The sequence below is a fragment of the Podarcis pityusensis genome (assembly GCF_964106645.2).
Source record: "Podarcis pityusensis genome assembly, chromosome: 2".
NCBI lineage: Eukaryota > Metazoa > Chordata > Lepidosauria > Squamata > Lacertidae > Podarcis > Podarcis pityusensis.
Window position 1 is genome coordinate 30,557,525 of NC_138029.1, and position 23,518 is coordinate 30,581,042.

The window sequence follows — 23,518 nt, forward strand, 5'->3', positions numbered from 1 at the left end:
ATTTTCACTTTTTGAAATATGGCAACCCTAACCCAGCCACAAACTACCACCAGAGACTAGAAAGTGGCCCAATAGCAATGCTTTTATGTAACTATGCATTCAGCTTGTGGTACTACTAACACGATTGGGCCATCTGGACTTCTTTCCTCCATCCTTGTCTACAGATAACTCTCTGGGATGGCACGGAGGGACTATTATAAACCGATTCTGGATCGTATTAAGGCAGATATGGAAGATCCTTCTTGGATGCATGGCTGTTAACTGGATTGCATTGCCCAGGAGGTTCTGTAGGGCATATCGCTCTTTGCACACTCCCCAGTGCACTCATGCTGTGGCCCCTAAACCAAAGCTCATGGGGCCACAACCTCCTGTCGCGGGTGCAGAGTGTGAGCAGAGGAACTTGGGTCCTGCAGTCAAGTCCAAAACTGTCAGTTTCAGGGGTTTGAAGGAAGCTGCTTGCCAGTCTAATGGGGCCAGACAGGAACCTCATCCAGGGCAGGCAAGGGCCAAGCCCCATTAACATATATAATTGTCAGGGACGGCAGTTCCATTCAGCAAACTGAGGCAATTGCCTCATGCAGCAGGAACAGGTGTGTGTGTGTGTGTGTGTGTGTGTGTGTGTGTGGATTAACCCTCACTTGCCTTGCGGGCCACACCACCTGCCCAGCTCTTGCGGGGCTCTCCCATCTCCATGTCTCACCCTGATGAAAAAGAGGGGCATTCTGGGAAAGATGGCTTACAAGAACACCTGTGCTGCTGCTGCGGCTTTCCCATGGAGGCTAGAAATTCTCTTTCAAACCTAGTTTAAAGTCAAATCATTTAAATGTTTTAAGCTAAATTTAAAACAGAATCTCTGGCTGCCTCGGAAAAGGGACAGAGGCACTGGGCCACCTCATCTAAAATGCCTCGCTCTGAGGATTTGTTTTTGTTTTTTAGAGCTTTGCAGTCCTGTGTTTATTGGGGCTGACTTCTGAATGAACAAGCATAGTATGTGCAACTTTCTAAGGGTTTGGTGCAATATATATATATATATATATATATATATATATATATACACACACACACGCAAAAAGTGCATTTTGTTGCAAAGTCTTTGTGGCCGCAACAGAGAATGGGCAGAGAGAAGAAGGGGGTTGGGAATGAAGCTGCAAAACCCCATGCCAGGCATCCCAACTGCATCACAATTCACTGAGCAGCTGATGGGCTCTTTCTTGCGGCTGTCTCTCTTCTCTGTTGTCAGGAGACACATGTGCAGACCTGTTCTTCAAGGAGAAAAATATTGTAATTACACTCAGCTGTCAACAAACTGCATCCACTTAAGCGGCAAGCGCTGCTCAATATGCAGTGTTCAGGGCCCAGCCTTCTCTTGGCCCCTTCACCTCCAGATACCACCCAGAACCTCAGTGCTTCCCTTGCACTTTCTTCCAATAATTAAGGAAGAAATCTGAAATTTCCTCTCTCTTTGATTTGTACCTCAGCAGAAGGAATGTAGAACCTTTGTCAGCCTGAGGGCTGCGTTACCTTGGTCGAAAACTGGGGCAAGGGGGCATGTTCTAGCAGTAGGTGGGCTAAGACCCCAGTGTAGTAGGGCCAGACCTGCACACAGCTACAAACACATGCTATGTATGTGTTTGGCACACACTATGTCTCTCTCTTTCTCTGTCACATAGACTGCCACTATTTTCTCCCTTCATGCTTAGTCCTCCCCCAAGCCTTTAGCTGATCTGCACCAATCACCTGAGGAACAGGGGAGGTATAATTTCCACCCCCATCCTTGCGTGCCTTGAAAGGAGAGGGGAGTGGGGTGTTGCCTGGCCATGTTGAAAGACTTGGAAGGGGTTCAGAGACCAGAGGTTCCCCATCAATAATAATAATAATAATAATAATAATTTATTTATACCCCGCCCATCTGGCTGGGCTTCCATTTAAGGGTGTGTCCTCCACACACACAAAAAGTTCCCTAGAAGGCAATATTGTTATCTGGTTGTGATAAAATATACGCCTCACACAAATACTTGAAAATAAATATTTTTACCTGTCAGGTTGGTAACAACTGAACAAGTTTTATTTACAAACCCTTCCAGACAGCGCCTGCATGAAATCCCCACACTTCTCATCTTCACAATGCTAACAGGGGAAAAAACCTACCAACTACCACCTCCTTTCTCCAATACCATCTATTATTTGTGAAATGCATTCCCAATGAAATTACATTACAAATACTAACAAATAGGACTTTGAAATGAAAATGGTTCCTCACAGCTTCTTAATACTGGATTAACGCAAATTGTACTTTTTTTCTGTTACAGTGGTACCTCGGGTTACAGACGCTTCAGGTTACAGACGCTTCAGGTTACAGACTCCGCTAACCCAGAAATAATACCTCAGGTTAAGAACTTTGCTTCAGGATGAGAACAGAAATCATGCTCCGGCGGCCCAGCAGCAGCGGGAGGCCCCATTAGTTAAGTGGTGCTTCAGGTTAAGAACAGTTTCAGGTTAAGAATGGACCTCCAGAATGAATTAAGTTCTTAACCCGAGGTACCATTGTATACGGTTATTTGGCCTCATTGCTTTACCCTTTTTTTCTTATTTGCTTACTGAGGATAACAATTTAAGTCATGTCTGGTGGAGCTGGTTCTAGCTCACTCAAGCTTGTGCAGTAACAAATGTGCTAGCCGTCAGGTGCCACAAGACTCTATCATGTGTGCTGCATTCAGCTAACATCGCTGCATTTAGGCGAACCTGGCTACCCCTAAGAAAGTGGGTCTCCTCCCATATATTAGCGGCTGGTCAGCTCCTCTGACAGCAATTTTTCTCCATCTTTCCTGGAGGGACTCTCTGTTCTTTCTCCATTCAGAATATCTACCTTTCACTCTGAATCTGTGAAGCCATCAAGCACCCGGCTTGATCTGTGAGGTGAAGGAGCAAGTTGCATTTCGAAAGGGACAATAATTGCAAGTCAGATGTGCTTGTTCAATACTCTATTGACAGATTTGCCTTGGCAACCCAGAGCAGGGATTCTTTGTGTGCCTCTTACTTTGTGGCATTTGATTGATTTTCATTTTCATGGTTTCTCTCTCTCTCTCTCTCTCTCTCTCTCTCTCTCTCTCTCCCCAACCTCTCATTCTCTTTAAAGTCTACTTCCCCATCTTCTTCTTTCTTTTATCCCCTGCATTTTATGTGACCCACAGGCAAGTGGTTTGTGCCCTACATTTCAAACAGGTCTGCTTCAGCAGAAGGATAGGCCAAAGTCAGATGGAAACATTAAACTGAACAACAGAGTGAGGTTTCCTACCTGCATCTTGGAATGAATGAAGGACATAAGGGCTTGCATAGCTGGAAAAACACCCACACTGATTCTGAGCTAGCTTTGCAGATCAGCTCGCCTCCTATTTTGTTCTCTTTTCCACATCTTTTATTCCTCACCCTGTGATTTCTGAGAGCAACTAGTCCGATCAACAGTTTAATATGGATATGTGGTGGTGAAAATGAATTTTAGAAATCCCTTTAAAAATAAATCGGTTTTCCCTTTTGTTGAACAAAGTCCTGTTCTACCCAAAATGTATCCATTTTTGTAAGCCAGCAGTGATTCCACCCCCCACCCCTGGCATTGATCCATTTGCTAAATGGTGCTAAATTGTGGTTGGATCAGAGGAAGGCACACAGATCTGCTGCCTTTCCAATTGCCCACCTGAGCTGCAAGGTCTCAGTGTCACCCCCAGCCATGATGTTGAGATTCTGCACTGGTCTGAACTGGGCAAGTTTATTCACAATAGTGGTTTTCTCTATATCAGGTATGGGGGATCTTTGGCCTGCCAGACGTTGCTGAACTACAGTTCCCATCAGCCTCAGCAAGCATGGCCAATGGCTGGGGGGGGCGGGATCTGTAGTTCAACAACATCTGAAGGTTCTAATATTGCTGGACAGCAGTGCTACTGAAAAGCAAGACAAAATCTACTTCCTGAAAGAACCTGACATCTGACTGGGAGGTGAGAGTCCCTCCCTTCAAATGAGCATGTCTGTGGTCCATGTACACTACCCGGAAAAATGATAAGCTACTCACATACTCGGAGCCAGTGTAGAGGATGGGTCAGCGAACTTGATCTCTGCGAACCCCAAATATATTTATGGGAGGGCATAAATTCTACATTTATGAAGAGTCCTTAGGACCTCTATCATGGGGGGTGGGGGAGAGAGAGTCTGGTGTAATCATGGGTTGATCTGAATACTGAAAAGTTCTCTGTGGACTATGAAAAGTGTTGTATAAATTATTACACGTTTGCACACATGTGCTGTGGAAACGGGTGAAATCAGAGAAAAATGAGTACAGTGTACAGTTGTTCAACATTGTTCTGTTGTTCGCAGTTCTGAACAACAGAACAATATCAGTAAGCAGGATGTGATTAGAATACCATTATCTTGGTCTTAATTGCCAGGAAGAATCATTAAAGGTCTTTAGAAACCTTTCACAAGAAACTTTGTGTAAACCTTTTCTCTCAGAAACAAATGAGTAGGGTTGTCAACCGATTCAAGGGTTTTTGGTCAATTAACTGCCTTTACTCTTAACTGATTAATTTGCCATGCAGAGGTCTGCTCTGGGATCTCAAATCAGGAAATACTTTAAGGATTCTTGGTTAAGAAAACACAAACTTTTTTGCATTAAGTGTTCTTTCTCGACTGCCTGAATCAAGTAATCCCTATGGTATTTTACAATAATAACCATCAGCTCAAAATACCTTTTCACAAGCGTATCTATTTTAATCTGGGCAACAGTGAAAACATATGCCTGTCTACTCAGAATGAAGCTCAATATAACTTATTCGCAGGTAGGTGTGAATAAGATTTCAGCCCTTCACCTTCCTTTTAATGATTTCAGACCTCCATATTTGTAATACAGTATTTCCATATATATGTATTATAAAGTGAATTTAAAAAACAACAACAACTGGATCCCACTTGTGTATATGGTACAGTTGTGGTTTCTGTGGAACTGAGCAATATGCCTTAAAAAAATAAAAAACCTACAAAGGAAAAGATACATAACCAGTTCATAAACCTTCAAGGTAGTAGGACGGCAAAGACAACATTATAGGCCCCATTATAATCATTACTGTCAAATCATGTGCAATCAGTCCAGGAAGAAAAGCCAGATGAATATCCTGCCGAAATCCATATTGTCAGATCTGGCTTTTTAGCAATTTAAACTCTTTGAAATTGAATGATTATAACACTGAATGCTAGCAGTCTCCGAGATGTGGCTTCTGCCTTTATACACTTTAATGGTGGGCTCTTTTGTTTTCACCTGAGGCAGGATTATTGTAGCTGGGTGTGGGCCGTGGGTGTTGTTTTTTTAAACAAAGAACCTGAGTAAATTAATTTGTGTGTTCAGGAAAGGTATAAAGGCAGCTGGGGAGCGATGGATCACTTTTATGCTTGGCTGTTTCTAAAAAGGAAATATTGAGATTTTTCAGATGCAGATACCCTTTTAAAGTTCAGTGGAATAAACGTGGGGTGGGCCTGCAGAAATACCCTGATGGAGGGGGGTTGAATAATAATTTTAAAAATACCCAACCTCATCCAGCAGGCACTTTTCACCCAGATCTTTTTTTGCATTTATCTTTCTCTGATTTTCTTGCAAATGTACATTAGGCAAGATTACAGGCCATTTATCCCCTCTCTTTAAAACAAGTTTAACAAACTCTTAATGCATGCAGGTGAAAATTTAGCATTAAGTAGATGACTGTTTTGGTTTGGGTTTTAAAAAAAACACCACCACCACCATTTCCTCTGAGCACTCTATATCAGCTGCTATTCACAATGGATAATAATTCTTACATTAAGCCCCATCAGGCCCCCAGGGAAATCAAAATTGTAATATCAGTTTGCTTTTTATTGGCTCAGCTCTGTGACAGTGCAGAGGCATGGTCTTTGTTCAGCTCCTAGCCAGAAAGGTGTGTGCAAATGGTGATATCCAGTAGGCCCTTTCCTTGCAAGCTCAGAGAGCTTTGCTTTTCCTGTTCTGCTCCCAGTCCAAGGGGCTGTCCTTCTTGCTACAGACAAGCCTTTGGCTAGTGCTTATTTCCTGTTTTAAGACTTCATCCATTTGACTGGCTGGTTTAATCATAGCACCCTCCCCCCCCCCCGCACCCCGCCAAACACAAATGCTTTCTCTTTAACCAAAGCATTATGAGTTGGGGTGCCGGGAGTTGTCTCTTGTTTTTCATGGGTCCTCGCTTATTTTGCAATATACCAGCAGAGCTTCGCGAAATGTCCTGTGTTGCAGAAACCCTGGAGAGAGATCCAACTTCACATCAGTGGATGTGACAGGATTCTCCTTCCCTGCCTCCTGCAGCCCCACCTCCTAAATCTGCTTCAGAGGGTCCCCAAACCTGTTTTCACAAACAGGATGCCACAACTGATTATCACCCATGGAGTGGAATATGGCCTAGCCTATTCCGGTGCCTAGGGCAAAGAAATCCAAATGGCGTTCCCCAACACATCTCCCCCTCCACAAAGCAGTCGTGCACATAAAATCATACATTGCTCTTGTTAAGACAAAGTGAACCATTAAATGAATATATGTTGCCCTGCCTCCTGCAGCCATTACCGTATCACACCAAAAACCAGGTTTTGATACAAAACTATATTACATTTTACCAAACAGAACTTGAGGATACAAGATCACTTTCTGTATTATTCCAGACAATCCTGTATGTGTTTCCTTGGGATATACTTTCGAGGTGGCTTGTTCCCAGGTAAATGTGCATAAGACGGCAGCTTTAGCTGTTAAAAATGTGGTGCTAATTAAACACCTGACAATTTACCATGCTTTGAAGATGCTCCAAATCGACTGCTTTCTTGTGTTTCTTCGAGTTCAGCAGGGATCTATATTCTCTCCTATGCCATTGAACATGTGTATGAAACTGTTGGTGAAGTTCTCTGGGGAACTGGGTTGTTGTATCATCAATGCACACACAACACCCAATTTCATTTTGCTTCGTTATCAGATCTCCACGTGGCAGTAAAGTCCCTGAACTGCATGCTTGAAATCAGTAATGAAGGTTAATAAGCTGAAGCTCATTTATGTCAGAACAGAGATAATGATACTAAGCGGTTAGTTATGGGGAACTGATGAAAGATCAGGTTCGCAACTTGGGAGTTCTCCTTGGCACTGCACTGCCCAGGTGATGGCTCTGACCTCAAGTGCCTTTGACCAGCTTAACTTGATGCACCAACTGCACCCACTATTGGAGGGCAAAGCTCTTGCCACAGTTGGTTCATGCTGTATCGTTATTGATTAGACTACTGTTAACACTCTTTATATGGGACTACCCTTGAAGATGGTCTAGAGGCCTCAACCAGAACAGAAATTGACTGCCGACATGTTAACAGCTGTATGCTTCCACATCACTTCCAAACCAACTACATTGCAGGGGGTTGAACCCTTGGGGTCCCTTCCAACTTTACAATCCTATGGTCAAATTCAAGCTGCGATCACTGGTTTTTAAAGCCCAAAGTGGGATGGGCCATATACAGGTAGGTAGCCGTGTTGGTCTGCCATAGTCGAAACAAAATTAAATTAAAAAATTCCTTCCGGTAGCACCTTAGAGACCAGCTAAGTTAGTTATTGATATGAGCTTTCGTGTGCATGCACACTTCTTCAGATACACTGAAACAGAAGTCACCAGACCCTTAAATATAGTGAGAGGGTGGAGAGGGGTATTACTCAGAAGGGTGGTGGGAATGGGTGATTGGCTGATGGGTGTGGTAAACCCCAATCACCCATTCCCACCCACGGTCTGGTGACTTCTGTTTCAGTGTATCTGAAGAAGTGTGCATGCACACGAAAGCTCCTACCAATAACTAACTTAGTTGGTCTCTAAGGTGCTACTGGAAGGATTTTTTTATTTTTTATTTATGTTTCTGTTTTGTTTTATTTCTTTTTCCCTACGGTTGCCCTGGCATATTAAAATCTTTTAATCAGGTCCTGCTTCATGTTCTACCAGTTAGGGAATTGTCTGTCACTGACAAGGAACAGGACCTTTTTGGCAGTGGTCTCTAACCTCCAGTTCCCTTGAAGGTAGGCTGGCAGGTACAGTCTCTTTCTTCTTAAGAGCAAGTAAATATCCATTGATTTTTGTTTTGTCTTTTTTGTTTGATTTTTATCTGACAAACTTTGGCTGTATGCCATTGTTGTATCTGCCGTTCTGCTTTGTTGCTGTTGTTTTCTAATTGCCGATTATAGCTATTATTCTTCATTGTTGTGGTGTTATTATTACTGGGAACTGCTTTTGGGAAACACGGTTATTGAAAAGTGATAAGAAAATGCTACAGACACAAACATCCCCTCACTGCAGGATTCTAGGCCACACCGTGTTGTTCCTTCAAAACCAAACAAAGGAGTGCAGTGTTCTTCAGATGTTCAAGATATGCCAGTCTGGAAAGCAGTTCTGTATGTATTCCAAAATAGCCAAGGGATCCAAACAATGACAGCCGTCATTATGACAGTCTCTCACTTTTCCTCCTTCCCACATCCTCAACCCTGTGTGTTTGTGAATGTTCTTATGTGCTGCTTCTACAATTACCTAACAAAATAAAGAACTTCATCAAAGGCCTTTCTAACTGCTCAGTTTGTTCTGGGCTTTTGTGTTTTATTGCGCAGCAGTGTCATCCCTCACCCCCTCTATTGTCTTCTTCCTGGAGTCGTTTGTTTTGTTCTAAAGATTTCAGCTTTTGTATTAAAAAGTATTTTTAAGTAAAAAGGAAGAAGGGATGCCACCTACTTAGTTGCCAGAAGCATGTGTGTGTGTTCAGGGCACCATAGGAGCTAGTGCAATTGTGTGCTTTGTCAATAAAGAATTAAATTACCCCCCTCCCAAAAAAAAGTATTTTTAAGTGTTTAAATTTAACTTTCATTTGTGCCTCACTTTTCTTTCATTGAATTTCTGTTTAGTTAGAAAACAACAAAAGGTTGTCCCTATTAGAGGTACACAACTTTTCTCTTTCATCCTTCACCGAAAAATTCCCCCCAATTCTACGGTTCCTTATTGACAGGCCCAGCACTTCTCTATTTGTGCTGGGAGTGGAATATATTTCAACGTTGGCATAACAGCTATCATTTTATGGCTCCTCAGTTGGCATATTTCTAGCTAAGGCATGCACCCTTAATGGTAAAAATGATAATAATGGAGGTTTCTTCAAGGCATAAGAACAGTTTGCTGTCTACCCCAGGCATCAGGAGCAACTTTTTACACTACTAAAGGAAATAAGTCACCTAACACAAAATGGCTGCCATCTCCTAAAGAAGAGAAAAAGAAGAGACAGGAATATAAATTGAAGACATAATCATGATTTTTCCATATTATCATTAGTAATAGTAACGATAACACTAATTGTGCATCTGTACTGTGCTCCCCCACCAGTAACAGCTTGGGAGCAATCCTTCTCCCCAAAAACTTGCTCCTAAATAAGAACAAGTGGCAGACTCCAGGTTCCCACTATGGTCCGCAGACTGCCCAGCCAAAGTCCCCCACCCAAAGTGGGCAGGGTTCGACTTCACAGCCAATGAGAAGGGAAACGGGGTAGACATTACACCGGCTCACCAACACGTTTAAACTCTTTAAATATGCCCAAATCGGTATCAGTTAACAAAAAAGGCAAATAGATGTGTTTGTCCCCCCCCCCCCCCGAATCCCATCCCTTCTTCGTTTTAACTTTGCAGTTCTGAACTGTGGCTGTATCCCACCTGGTTTCGACGTGCACAAAGACAAGGGGAAATAATTTTTTGACAAGTGTCTAAATTTGATTCCCCCTTTGAACTCGAACCTCCTGACATAGAGAGGTGCTGAGAGCGCGTCCCCACGTGCCTGTTGCAGTCGCGGAGTCAAGAACACCACGCACGTGTGAACGCCGCCAGTTAGGCATCATCGTAGATTTCGTCCACGAACTGGCTGGGGTAGAGACCCTGTGCAACCCTTACGATTGGGTGCCTGTCTTGGATAACAAAAGGAACAAAGCTCCAAGGAAGGGGCCTTGTTGCCGGGGGAGGGAGGAAGGGCAGCGGGGGTTAATTTGGGGAAAAAATTAAAATCCAGCCTTCCACGCTATGGGAACAAGCGAGGGACCCGCGGCCCTTCCCCGCCACTCCGCTGCTCGGCCGCTCTTGGTCCCAGCGGGCGCCTGCAGAAGCCGAGCGCGCAGCGAGCCATCGGCGTTCACTTTCCTCCCACTCGCGAGCGACACACGTGGCTGCCAACTCCGGCCTCATTTGCATGCGGAAACGCTTAACTCTTTCCGCTCCGGAAGGGCGAGGAGCGCCGCGGGAAAAGGAAATATTAACAACACACGCACGGGGATTTCTCCCTTTTCCTCTTCTTCTTCCGCCTCCTCCCAACGCGTAAATTCTTTACCTCTTTAAGAACTTTTTTTTTTTTTTTTTTAGATGATCCTGGGATTCCAGAGTCCTCACGGAAATTCCTGGAAAGCTTCGAGATCGTCGCCCCGGGATCGTTTCCTAACTCATTTCAAACACCCCCCCTCCAAGTTTTAAAAAAGGGAGCTGCTTTGGAACACCCAAAACCCTGTGGGCCGGCGAGACTTCCTGGGGTTTATAATGAATCACAAGCCGCCAGCATTGAACGAATGCCTCCGCCCTTTTAAATCCAAAATAGACTCCTGACCTATTAAATGGGTTCTTCTTTCCCCAGCCCAAATCACTTCCAGGAAAGGACTTCTCCCCATGGAGGTGCCGGGGGAGTTCAACAGAATCAAGCCCGCTGCTTCCATCCTGGAGGTCGGCTCCATCCGCTGCCCTGTTTCCTCCAAGTTAACCTACAACCGACCTAATGCCCAGCCGACTTCCCCACCACCACCCGGGTTACAATCGGTTACTCCAAAATTCAGCGCAGCAGCAGGAGTGGCTAGTGCAAGTCAGATCCTGGTGTCTAAAATGGTTCGCTCGGTATTCCTGGTTCGCAGTTTAGGACTTGGTCCTCACTTCCTCAACAGCCCGGATTAAAGAAATCCAGCGGACACTTTAGAGACAGGTCGAGAGGAGAGTTTGTTTGTGCGGCCCCTTTGAATGTAATAATATTCCCTTAAAGAGCCAGGCGCCAGTTTGCTGACGCTGTGTGTGTATATGCGTGAGAGAACGATTGGTAACTGCAATTCTCCTGGCTGATTTTAGATGTCCGTGTGATGTAGTCCTGGTACGATCAGATGGCAGGGCATTTCGTTCTTGGGACCTTGGGATTTTAGTTGTGAGCTTTCCGTTTTCCTGTCTACTTCCACATACAGGTGAGAAGTGGCAGAATGGAGTTCGTGGCTTCAGGCAGAGATCTCCCCGCCTGCCCAGGAAACTGCTTTATTGGTGACACGAGGGGGGGGGGGCAATGGGGACGAAAGGAAAACGCGCTGGATCCTAAACTCTTCCCCCGCAGGCTAACAAAGAATGCCAGAAATGGAGGCAGCCAACTGCCCTTTGGGCATAAAAGCGGTATACAAATTAATAATAATATCATCTTGCTGTAGATGCCGCAGCTGCTATTTCACAACCCCTCTGCTTAAGCTATTATTGTCAGGTGATCCTGAGCCAGGAGAGCATCTGCATCTTTCAGAGGGTCAGAGGATGAAGTACTGTGGCCCAAGTTTTCCTGACACTGCAGTGCTTTGTGGCAGGAGAAGCTGCACCTGGAGAAATTCTCCCTTCTAGCCAACTCTTAAAAACCCTTAAGGCGTCAGTACTTGGCAAACCCTATTCCAGACGATCATCTCTTTTCCGGTGTGTGTTTATCGCAGCTTTTAAAATACACAACCCCCTGAACTTTTCCATGGTTGTTATTCACTGTCTCCAGGTTGTTTAATCCTCTTTCCCCTCTTCTGCGCGGTTCTAGCGGCTTCCCTCTTCGGGCCACCCGCAGGCTGCTTCTCCCAGCTTCAGGGTCGCTGTGTTTTATTGCGTCATGTCGTGTGTCGTTATGACACAATGCCAGCGTCCGGTGGGGCTTCGATTGGAAGCGGATGGGAGAAGCGGGGAAGTCATTCGTCCGTTTCTCTCCGAACTATTCCCTATTGCCTGTCCAATGAAAACTCATTCCCGGTGGGATAAACGGAGTGGAATGAAGTTTTTGGGAAAGAAGCAAGGTAGGGAATTTGGGCTCTAACGAGGTAAACGCTGCAAAATCGGGGGACAATCCGTTTGTTTAGAGTCTGTCTCTGTCCCTCATTCGGTTTTGCTCTGGAGATTCTGCAACGCGGGATTTGAGCTTGGGTGTTTTGCGCATTCTCTCTGCTACAATCCTTGCACCGAGTCAATTGTTTTCTTTCTTTCCCAATCTCTCTCTCTCCGCTGTGTCTTTGGTTTCAGGCTGAGACAGCAATGTTCCACTTGGTCAAACAGCTTCTTTCCTTCTTCTACCTATTTGACAGCCCCCACCCCCTTTTTCAAACTGGGTAAAATCACTTCAGCAGCAGAACCGAGGATCCTAAAATGATCCAGACCAGCAGCAGACCTACCGAATTATGTCCTACTTTTTAAAGAGCTCACACACCCAGCTTTTAAAATGGCGCGTAATCCAATAATGTATTGCGAAGAACTCTTGATCCGGATCAACCATTTAAAACATCCTAACTACAATTTAGTGTTCACAGGTATAAAGTGTTGTAAGAGGTCTGGTTTCTCCCACTTGGTAGTATGTGGAATAGTGATTGGATAGCATTAGTATGTTGGATAGTATGTGGAAAAGGAAAAGTCTAATCCTCGATCAGTACAGAAACAAGAGGCGAAAGCTCTTCTGAATTAGTGCAAAGTAGCAGAATAGGATCTTGCAGGTCCCTATCAATGCAGTATCCGCCCCCGCCACCATAGGATCAACTGTAGCGCATAGATTGGGGACTAGCGATTGCATTTTTTGTATTGTCCAAATGCAGAAAATGCAAACTTCCCCCCATCCCACCCTCCATTTCCTGATCCGCGGATCGGGCTCCTCGCCTCCAGGGCAGTTCACAGATTCCGCTCGGTTGAAGCGGCGCTAAATTTCCCGCAGACATCAGTAGGGGGCGCACTGGCGGGCAACTGAGAGAAGATGAGATTGCTCACTTGCTGCTTAAAAAAACACACCCGCTAACAGCACGTGGAAAATATAGGGAGAGGAAGGGGGCGTGGTAAGAAGAGGGCTTGATGTACAGTTCTAAGGGCCCGCCTTCCTCTGATTTTTTTTTTTAAGGAAAGGTTATTGCTGGTTAATTAATAAAAAACGATCTGGGTCGACCATCTTTCCACGGTGTGCTGAATAGACCGGCTAGCTGGCTGCTTACGCATCCTCCCCTGTCTGTGTCATCCGAAGGACCCGTTTGGCCAGAGCAGATTTGGGAGATCGTAGAAAGCCAGGCATCCCCTTCCCCTCCCTCCCCCACTAGTTTAGCGCCAGCGCGTCCCCGGTGCTCCGGTTTCCAGCAACATCTCGCGCAATTGGCTGCGAGAGAAGGACGATTCCATCCGTGTGGTAAATGCTCCCCTTTGCTGAGATTAATCCGCTTCTTCTCAGACCCGATGAGCTCCCAGAACCTCGGCCGTGTGTGGACAGAGGTTTTGGCGCTTTTCTGCCGTAACATCGCTTAGCCCACGCCGAGCCCCATTAAAGGATCTCTGCTGGAATTATAGCCCGGGGGGGGGCTAGCTCTCTCTCTCTCTCTCTATAAGCCAGCTGATTAAATCGACTGTTCCCGAAAAAAGAAAGCCACCAACTCATCGCGCCACAATAAATCAGGTACTCCCCTAAGGCGCACGACACTCCGGGGCAAATGGGTCGATCGCCTTCTCATGAAACCGCCCCCCCTCCAAAAAAACTGGGCAACTTTGCGCACGTGTGTGAGCTCCGGTTAGGCGGGGAACTGTCCAGCCTCTGGTAAACTCTCCCGGTGGAAGCCACGATCGCACCAATCGGGCTGGGCTCTAGTTTCCGAAAAAGGTGCCCTCTCTCCCGCCCACCTTGTGGGGCGACTGACAAGGGGGATTCGCCCCTTTCCCATACACTTGGGGAATATAATCTTGTGCCCATCCACAGAAGTTTTTCGGGATATGGGCAGCAGGTCTGTCTCTGTTGCGAGACTGCTTCTCCGTCCGTCTGTCTGTCAGTCTGTCTTTGTGTCTCTGTGTGTCCACATCTTCTGAAGTTCTCCACTTCTCATCTTCCACGTCGCCCCGATTCCATCAAGAGCTGGCCAGCTCCCATCGCCTCCCCTGTTTATATCGTGCCACCTCTCCTAGACGGTTCCCTCTCTTGCGGGGACGAGGGTTACATTCTGCAGAGCTCCCCCAAAGTCTCCCACTGGGGTTCAGAGCAGAGGGCTCGCACGGCCCCAACCCCAGCTCGCTCGCAGCTTTCGGGGGTACCCTGCACTTTCTCCGCCCTCACAGCTCCTACCGCTCACCTGCCACTCCAGCGAAGGTTTCCACTGCCTTTTTTATTGTTCAACTTCTGCCCTTATGCGCGCTGCGTAAAGAGACAGAAGGTTCCTAAACCTTTAGTGGAATCCTTAGGTGACCATCTCGAAAAGGGGTCCTCTCGTGGACAGTTATTTTATTATTTTTAAAGGATTGACAGACTGGGATCCAAGATCAGAATTTAAATCCAGCAAACCAGGAGAAGCCATTCCTTTTCCAAGGAGAAGCTACTTTTCTGTCGCGAGACTAGGCTGCCCAAGGGCCGGAGTGGACTTGCTCATGTTATCTGACGTTTGACGTGGCTGAAACCTCGCCCACCCACCACCGCGTTGCCCCCGGTTGCCCTTCTCTCCCAGATAAAGATTTTGCCGGGCCCCCTTTAATCTAAAGCTTGTTCCGTCGTGTTAAAAAAGGTCATTCCCCCACCCTCACGCCATTGCAGAACAAACCCCACAGCAAATAAATGGAAAACTTTGCGGATCAGCCCCTATGCTTCTGACGCTACGAAGCCGTCAGAAAAATCAATAAGGTGTTTGGGGGGGGCGGGGTTTGCTACTTTGCAACTCCTCAGTCCTCCGGTTTGGTCCCCGAAAATAAAAATCTAGGTTCCTTCCCTGCATAAGACTTTGCCAAAGGGCACAGTTGCCCCTGCAGTGCTGCTATCCAGAGAGACTGAATACCGCCCTAAATACTTTTTTTTTTACACGGGCGGATTTCGAAATTTTAGGTGGGGGGGCTGACTAGGGTAGATTGCTGAGCAATGGAGCAATCGACCCTCCCCCCCTTTACTCTCACACATCGCCTGCATGCAAGGGGGGGATTAAATCGAAACCCCTTCTCCCCCGCCTCCCTAACATTCTCTACGTTTCCCCTCCCCCGCTTTTCCCGCCCCTCGACGGCGCCGAGCCAATCCCCGGGCCGCTTTTCTCTTTGACAGGCAGCGAGCTCCCCGCCCCCCGTGACGTCCTTGCGATGATTTGCATGAGTTGCGCTGCTGCAAGAGGCTGGAGCTCAGTTGTCTGGGAAGGCGAAGCGAGCGGAGAGAGCTGGAGTGCGCTGTCTGACTGCAAGACACCCCAGCCCTAGGGTTTCCCCCCGCCCGATCTCACGCTCCCCTCCTCCACCCACCCAGCCCCCCCTACCCAAAATGGAGCTGCCGACGGTGGGCGAGCATGTCTTTGCGGTGGAAAGCATCGAAAAGAAGCGTATCCGGAAGGTGAGGGAGCGAAGGTCCTTGCAGCTCCAGGGTGGAGGGCGGAGAGGGGAGGGTTGCTGGTCTGCAGACTGCGTGGTGGGGGGATCTTTCAGGAGACTGACGTCTTTTATTCCTCCCCCCTCCCCTTATTTTATTCGCAGGGCCGAGTGGAGTATCTGGTCAAATGGAGAGGATGGTCCTCCAAGTAAGTCCTGGGGAAAGGCGACGGGGGAACCTTCGAGCGGGCTTCCGAGTCTGCTGGCTTGCCTGCCTGCTAACGCACTCCGCTTGCATGCTCCAGCAATCCGGAAAATGCCTCGGTTTTTTTTTTTTTTAACGCATGCATAAAAAGGAGGGGGGAAGTGCATGCAATTTGGGGGGGCAGCCTAGAGAAACGAGGCAAAGCGGTGCAGAGCCAGCAGCTTCAGAGAGAGAGAGAGAGAAGGCAAAGGCGGCGACTGATGTTCAGCAGTTGCAGAAAATGGCTCCTTTGGAAAGCAGGCTCCATATTGCAGAACCGAGCAGACCCGAGATCGAGGAAGAGAAGGGAGGGCGAGAGAAGGAGAAGGGGGAGGACCCCCACAAATAAATAAATAATACATTGAATAGGATCCGATTTAAATTCTCGAATCTGGCCCGAGAGGGAGAGAGACCCGGGGGAAGGCGGCCACTCACTGTCACCAGGGTGCTGCCTTACTGGCTGGGAGGGGACTGCGATTGAACTTGACCGTCACTCGGTCCGTGCTGCTACTTCTGCTGGATCAGAGGAGACGTGCGGGAGCTGGGAAGCTCCGTGGGGGTCTGGATGACAGAGCCTGCGAGGAGGGGGCGGGAAAGGCGCTGGAACTGGGTAGGATGCCGAGACGGTGGAGGGGGCAGATTTGGAAAGGGGGGGGGTGGGCTTTTGGCCAGCCGCCGCATGCATGGCATTCCTCCGGAATAATAACCGCGCTAAATAAACAAGATTCTCTGCTCCGCCCGCCCAGTCTACAGCCCCTCCGCCCATCCCCCAGTTCCCTGTAGCGGCTGCAGTCCTGAATGCGCACTTTGAAATCTGTCTTGGGAAGCCGGAGGGGGGCGGCGGCTAACTTGGCCAGTCTCTAAAATGGCCCCTTAACATGCAACTTGGTGTGTGTGTGTGTGTTTAAGAGGTCCCATCGAGAACTACAAATGTGAATTATTGCACTATATAGCTAAGTGGTGTGCATTTAAAATAAATAAAAACCTCCTTTCATTTCCTTTGCAAGGTATAACACGTGGGAGCCGGAGGAAAACATCCTGGATCCCAGGCTCTTAATCGCCTTTCAGAACAGGTGAGAGCTTATGGAGCAAAGGGGATGTCTGTTTTTCTGCCTGTCTGTCCGTGTCAGGAGCTGTACAACCAGATCCATTTTCGGTGGACGGGTGGGGAGCCTAGAAACAGCCACTGCTTTTGCGCGGGAGGTGGGTAGTCCCGGGGCGCGGGCCGCGGAGTGCCGAGGACCTTTCCTTTGCTGCTGCTGCTGCAGTAGCACAGGTCTCAGGGAGCGTGGCAGCCTTGTGCAAGCGGCGCTGCGCGTGACGGAACTCCGCTTTAACCCCTTCGCCGCTGCAGCGCAGGGACTTCCTTTCCGGACGACGCTCGAGTTGCCTTGCCTCGGTCGTTGCAAGGTGGTGCTGCTGGCACGTGACGGAAGGGAGAGGCGGCGGGTGTGCGCGCTGCTTGCCAGCTCGGCCGCTTTTGCGCTTGGCATTTTCTGAGAGCCTGCCTGGGGAGACTCGCTGCTGCGGAAACCTCTCGCAGAGAGCCCCTCCCACGTCGTGTATGTGGCTTGTGTGGCTGCAAAATGCAGCTCTCGTCGAGCCCTGGCTGCCTCAGCGGGGGATTGGGTCGATCCCAGTGCATACGGCGCTGCTGCTGCTGCAGTAGGCTTGGCTTTTTGCGTGCGACTCGTTTCCCTTAGGATTTTGGCGCAAACCGAAGTGTAAACTTGGGGAATAGGAGGCGACGTCTTGCACTTGCATCCCCCCCCCACCACAGTCACCATTCGATGCGTTTGCCAAGCTGCCCTAAGCTTGAGGACTCTGGGCCTTGCAGGATATGGGGGGCGGCGAAGAAAGAGAGGTTGCTTCTCCAGGTGTCTGAACTGCGCACCTTGGAAACGGCGCCAGTTGCGGGCTTCGCGTTGCCCCTGCTCCGCTCCGGCCAGCCCCTGGTGGGGGCGGCACCTCCTCGGGCTCCGCCCCCTCCCTTTCCCGCGTTCGATCGATAATTTGGTTACTTCGCGGTTCGGGCGCCTGGAGCACGTTCTCCCCTCCCTCTTCAGTCCATGAGTGGCCTCCGAGGCAGCGGTGGGGGGAAGGGGCGCATTATGTGAATCCTAATGAGGTGATTAGCATCCAGGGCAGTTCCTGCTTTCCTGCCGCGTTGTGTGTGTTTGGTTTCGTGACTCCCATCTCCTCTGCAGGCAGCGCGTGGGATGGGTGGGACGTTGGCTGCTGGTTACCCAAACACCTACAGCCTGGGGGAAATGAGTGCAAGGAGGGTGGGGACTTGCCTGGACTTCCCCCTGGGACGCACTTTGTTTAGGATTTGCTGTCAGCACCCAGATGTTTTTGCCATTACACAAGATCTTCCTTAACTGCCAGTGCACATTTGCACCTTTCTACAATCTCCTTGCAGACTGCTAATTTTATGGGTGGTTTCTTAAGATAAGCAAAAAGGGACCCAGTAAAGAACGTCTCCTGTGGCAGGGAGAGGAGTGTGAGCAGAAAGAAAAGCTTAAATGTTGGCAGTCATTGTTTCCACCCAGGTTCTCCTAACCATGTTTATTCAGAAGTAAGCCCCTTCCCCATGGTTTTCAGTGAGTTTTTATGACCTAGTTGTAAGCAAAACCTTAAGTGTGTTTCGTTGGAAATAAACTCAACTTAGAGTGTGATTTTACTTTTCTTGGAATAAACCCCATCAAACTAGAGGAAACCTACTTTTGAATAGACGTTTATGTCATCTACATAGGACTTGCTTTCTCCCAAATGTTCTTAGAATTGCAGCATCTGTATTTGTTTTGACATTTTAAAATTAAAACTTCTACCAAAATGGTGGGTTAGTTGGCAAACCAAGATAAAGCAGCCTCGGAAAAGATATGTTTCAGCCCCATTTAAAGTGCTAAAATGGCCCCCTGAGAGACTTGGCCATAGTAATTCAATGACTTGTTTTGTTGCAAAATATCAGATTGGCTGGTTTGAAAGCTATTGCATTTCTATGCCTTTTTGCACGGTTGCGGAAAATGCTGGTCTCCATGAGAACTAGATTTTTATTTATTTACTTGTCTGTGAATTCGTAGATCTTGATAATTTCTTGGGGATAGAGATGCAGGGCATTTTCATGCATTGCACTAACTGCAATCCTATACATGTATATTCAAGAGTAAATCCGGCTGAATTTGATGGAACTCATTCCCTGGAAAGTGTGCAGGGTTGCATACTAACTTGGAGGGAGTGTTTCTTATGCCCATATTGGGTTACTCTGTGTATTCTGGGTTATTGTTTTTTAACTTGTTCTTCCACTTGTTACTCTGCCTTAGCATTTACATGTGCAAAGCATGAAAGGTGTTTTTTCGGTGCTGTGTGAAATTTTCTCCCACCCTTTGCGTGTCTCTGCATTTCGCCCCTCTCCGCTGGAATAACTGATACCCTGTAGGGGCTCGAGGCAGCAGTGCTTGCTGGCTTGTGTTAATTCCCGTGACCTTTTAGCATTTTGTCTTGTTGCCTTTAGTGCTGTAGCCTCCTCCTGCTGCTGCTGCTGCTCTGCAGTAAAAATGCTGCCTAGCTCTGTGATTCCTTACTTAGAAGTCCCACTGTGCTCAGTGTGGCTTACTCCCAAGTAAGAGTGCTTAGGATTGCAGCCTTAATCTTGTGTTCACGGTTAACCCGCGCGGTAAAGGACACTTTTCTCTCCCTTGTTCTCTTTAGTGTGTTGTTGGAAGAGAGGTTTCCTAATTGCATCGCTATTGATTTTTATATCTCTTCAGGGAGAGGCAGGAGCAACTTATGGGGTACCGCAAACGAGGACCAAAACCAAAGCCATTGGTGGTTCAGGTAAATCCAATCAGTTCCTCTGCTTCCTACTCTCCTAACTTTCAAAGTGAGATAAGACAGTAACAGTAGATCTAGCCAAATCCTGAAATGGGAATCTTGCTGAGCAAGCTGATTTTTTTAAAAGGCTTTCTGAACGCCTGTTCTGTTTTTGTTTAATTAATAAATATCCGCTTCCTTGTCTGGTGCCTTTCCCAGGGGAAGAGGATTTCATCTTGGTTTCATCATGCTCTGGGAGACAGCGTGTTTGTACACACACACACACACACACACACACACGCCTTGTTAACTGTAAATAACAGGGGAAGCCCTGGCCATCCTGTGACTTCATAGGTCCTTTTGCCAGCATGTGTGGAATATATTCTGAGAAGGCCCAGCAAATGTGGTCTCTGTCGTGGGTGACCATGACTGAGCCCTCTGTGTCCCGCAAAAGAGATTTATTGGTGGAGTCTTTGAATCAGCAGAAGGAGAATTCTTAGGTGTTCTCTTCCACCTTGCATTCTGTGTTTGGTAGCCCAGTTGGCTGTGAAATACACTTCCTGCTTCACTTGCGGAGACCTACAATGCAAGATGCCTGTGCCTTGGCAAGAAATATGTAACAGGAGCCAAGGAGTGCTGATCACAGCAGCATTGTCCCTGCCGCAGCCTGCCCTGATTTCCACATACGTTTCTTAGACATCCTTTCCCCCTTGTGCTCCAAAGGGCCATTGACTAAAAGAATGTTGCCTCTAATTTCACCTATATCTCAGCCAGTTAGGGGAAAGGTTTGATGAGGTTGTTGGACTAGGCATTTAAAACAGGGTTTTCCCCAAACTTGGGCCTCTCAACTGTTTTTTTTGGACTACAACTCCCATCATCCCTAGCTAGCAGGACCAGTGGTCAGGGATGATGGGATTTGTAGTCCAAAAAGAGCTTGTTTACAGCATCCTTTAAAAACTTGCTGTTAAAAGTTCTGGGTCTTATAGGATCTGTTTCTATAGGCTTGTAAAATGTGCTGCCCTCCTCTCTCTTTCAAAGCCCTTAATGGACTGTTTTCCCCCACCCCCACTCCTCCTCCTTCTTGCAGCTGCCATCCTTTGCACGCCGTTCCAATGTCCTCACTGGCCTCCAAGACCCTGCCGTGGAGAACAGGCCCAAGCTGGACCTGGGCAGCTCTGGCAAAAGCCAGCAGCACCAGTACGAACTCAACAGCAAGAAGCACCACCAGTACCAGCCCAATGGCAAGGAGAGCAACATCAAGTCTCACGGCAAAGGGAAATACTACTACCAGCTGAACAGCAAGAAGCACCACCACTACCAGCCTGACCCCAAGATGTACGAGCCCCATTACCAGCCCGGCAGCAAGGAGCCTCAGCAAGGGCAGGCCTGCTTGGACCACAGCAAGAGCCCCTTGATGTCCCACATGGACAAATGGTCTCATGGCTCGGCCAAGAGCCTGCTGAACCCTGTGAAGAACCTGGGGGGTGCCGAAGGGAAGAACGGTGCAGAGAAGAACCTTTCCAGCGGCACGGGACCGCCCCCACCGCCCCCTCCCCGGGACGGCGTGACCAGCAATGGAATAGGCGGCAAGATGAAGATCGTCAAGAACAAGAACAAGAACGGCCGCATTGTGATTGTCATGAGCAAGTACATGGAGAACGGCATGCAGGCCGTGAAGATCAAATCTGGAGAAGCGCCCAAGAAGCGGGTGGCTGAGGACAGGACTGCTAAGAGGGGGGCCTCCGAGGAGAGGCAGGAGTCGTGGAAAAAGCCCGGGGCGGAGAGATGGCTGGGCAGCGACCCCCAAGGGAAATCGGGGGCAGAGGCAAGTAAAATGCCTGCCGAGCATGGGACCAACTGCCAAAAGACTACAGCCTCTAGCAAAGAGCCGCACATTCCTGAACAGCAACCCCTTCAGCTCACCACCAAGCCCAACCTCTCCCCGTGGTCCCTGGACTCCAGGCCGCAGGAACAGAACTCTGCTGCTGCTGCTGCGTCATGTGTGGGGCTGAACCTCTCGCCCAGTTGCGGTGGGTCGCGCAAGCGCTGCCTCTCCGAACCCCACAGGGACAAGGAGGGCGGCAAGAAGCGCCTCACTTCCCGGAGCATCAGCGCCCCCACTTGCCTCAGCCCTCCTACCCCAGAGAGACCAGAGGCCCGAGCGCTTCCCGCCTCCCAGCCCGAGGTCATCCTGCTGGACTCAGACTTGGACGAGCCCATAGACTTGCGGTGCGTCAAGGTGCGGGGGGACAGTGAGCCCGGCCTGGTGCACATTAAGCCAGAGACTTTGCCGGCGCCGGCCGACCCGCCAGCACCGGAGCCTCCGAAATCGGTGGAACACTTTGAGGTAGAGGAAGAAGAGGAGGAGGAGCCCGTGCAGGAGTTCAAGCCTTTCTTTGGGAATATAATAATAACGGATGTGACGGCGAACTGCCTGACTGTGACCTTTAAGGAATATGTGACAGTGTGAGGAGGCGCAGGCTTCGGCCCTCTCCCTGGGCAGCCTGACACATGACCCCCTCATCCCTCCTCCTCCTCCTCTAAGGTATTGTTCTGCCCAGAGAGTAACTCTATGGTGCCACCCACCCAAGATCAGAAGTGGCCCACGACCCCCACCACGCCCCAGAAGAAGGGAGGGTGGGGTGTGGCGATTCTCCTTCGCTAGAGGGTGGTCTTCCATCTTGGTTGGTTCCTCCGGGGGGCGGGCCATCTCCACCCTCCCTGGGCCTCGTGCACCAGGAGGCAGTCAGGGTGGCAGCTTCCCAGTTAACTTGACGGGAGAGTTACATAGTATTATATTTTAACAGTGCTAACTTGTCGAGTCGTTCTTGCTCCCGTTTGTATGTGGTGTTGCTGAAAATGTATTGTTTGAGCTGAAGGCAGCCCCCCTCCCCTCCAAGGTGGGCCACGCAATTATATTTATTTGTAGGTATTTATATAATGAAATATTAAGAAAAGACTAGATTTATGGAGTTTCCCTAGATTTGCCCTATATATATATATAATTATATTAAATACATATATTATATATATATTAAAAGCTATATCAGAATATTTTCATTTTCGTCCCTTTTTAAAAGCCACTTCTGGTTTTCGTTTCCCCCCCTACTTTTCCTTTTCATAAAACTGCAGGACCATCCCTTTTCCCCTCTGGTATATATTTTTTGATACTGTGTCCAACGCATTCTTGTTTTCAGTGTGCAAAAAAAAAGAAGTTAATAATAATCATTATCTAAAGCTAAACAAGCTATTATAGAAACTGCTGCTACTAGAAATGTCTAAACTATAAGCTTCCAATTATTATGAATTGCTTGAATGTAAATATTAAATGGATATGTTGAAAGTGCATTTGATGTTCTGCAGCTAGCCTAGGGTCTGGGTTGCAAAGACTAGCTGGAAAGTGGGGAGGAGCGAAGGCCTGGAGACCTGATGGGCACCTGTTGCTCTTTGGGGGCTGTATGCCGAAGGAAGGAAAGAAAATTGTGTGTCATGCAGTCATTGCAAAGGATTATAAACCTTTCCAAAAACAACAGGAGGTTTTGAGTACATTTATTGCAACTTTGGTTGTCCTTGGGGGCTCTGTTATTGTGCATGCAATCTAAGCATATGTTGCTGTTTCGGGTCTCTGGTCATAATCTGCAGGGGGTACTTTGGATGCAATAGGTTTTCCATTCTTGGATTAGATGACCTCTGGAATTCTTGCTCACTCGCTAGCTGAGAGCCCACAAAGGAAGCACTTGAATGCGATGGGCAAGCTTCTGTTCTGCTTTAGTTTTCAGACAATTTCAGTTCTTAAATGGTGCGGAACAGAGCGAGGTGCCAAACGC

General features: G+C 47.9%; 1 protein-coding gene across 2 annotated transcripts; it reads left to right on the forward strand.

The window, feature by feature from the left end:
- Positions 1–12,000: 12,000 nt before the first annotated feature.
- Positions 12,001–23,221, forward strand: CBX4 (chromobox 4). 2 transcript variants are annotated; one of them, XM_080993815.1, is made up of 5 exons: positions 12,001–12,141; positions 15,800–15,843; positions 16,886–16,951; positions 19,649–19,715; positions 20,779–23,221. In XM_080993815.1, exons 4-5 carry the CDS (start codon positions 19,668–19,670, stop codon positions 22,159–22,161), a joined length of 1,431 nt encoding a protein of 476 aa, XP_080849941.1. In that variant the 5' UTR covers positions 12,001–12,141; positions 15,800–15,843; positions 16,886–16,951; positions 19,649–19,667; the 3' UTR covers positions 22,162–23,221. The 2 variants fall into 2 exon arrangements, with proteins under 2 accessions (XP_080849941.1, XP_080849940.1); XM_080993814.1 differs by lacking the exon at positions 12,001–12,141 and adding an exon at positions 15,504–15,659.
- The last annotated feature ends 297 nt before the right edge of the window (positions 23,222–23,518 follow it).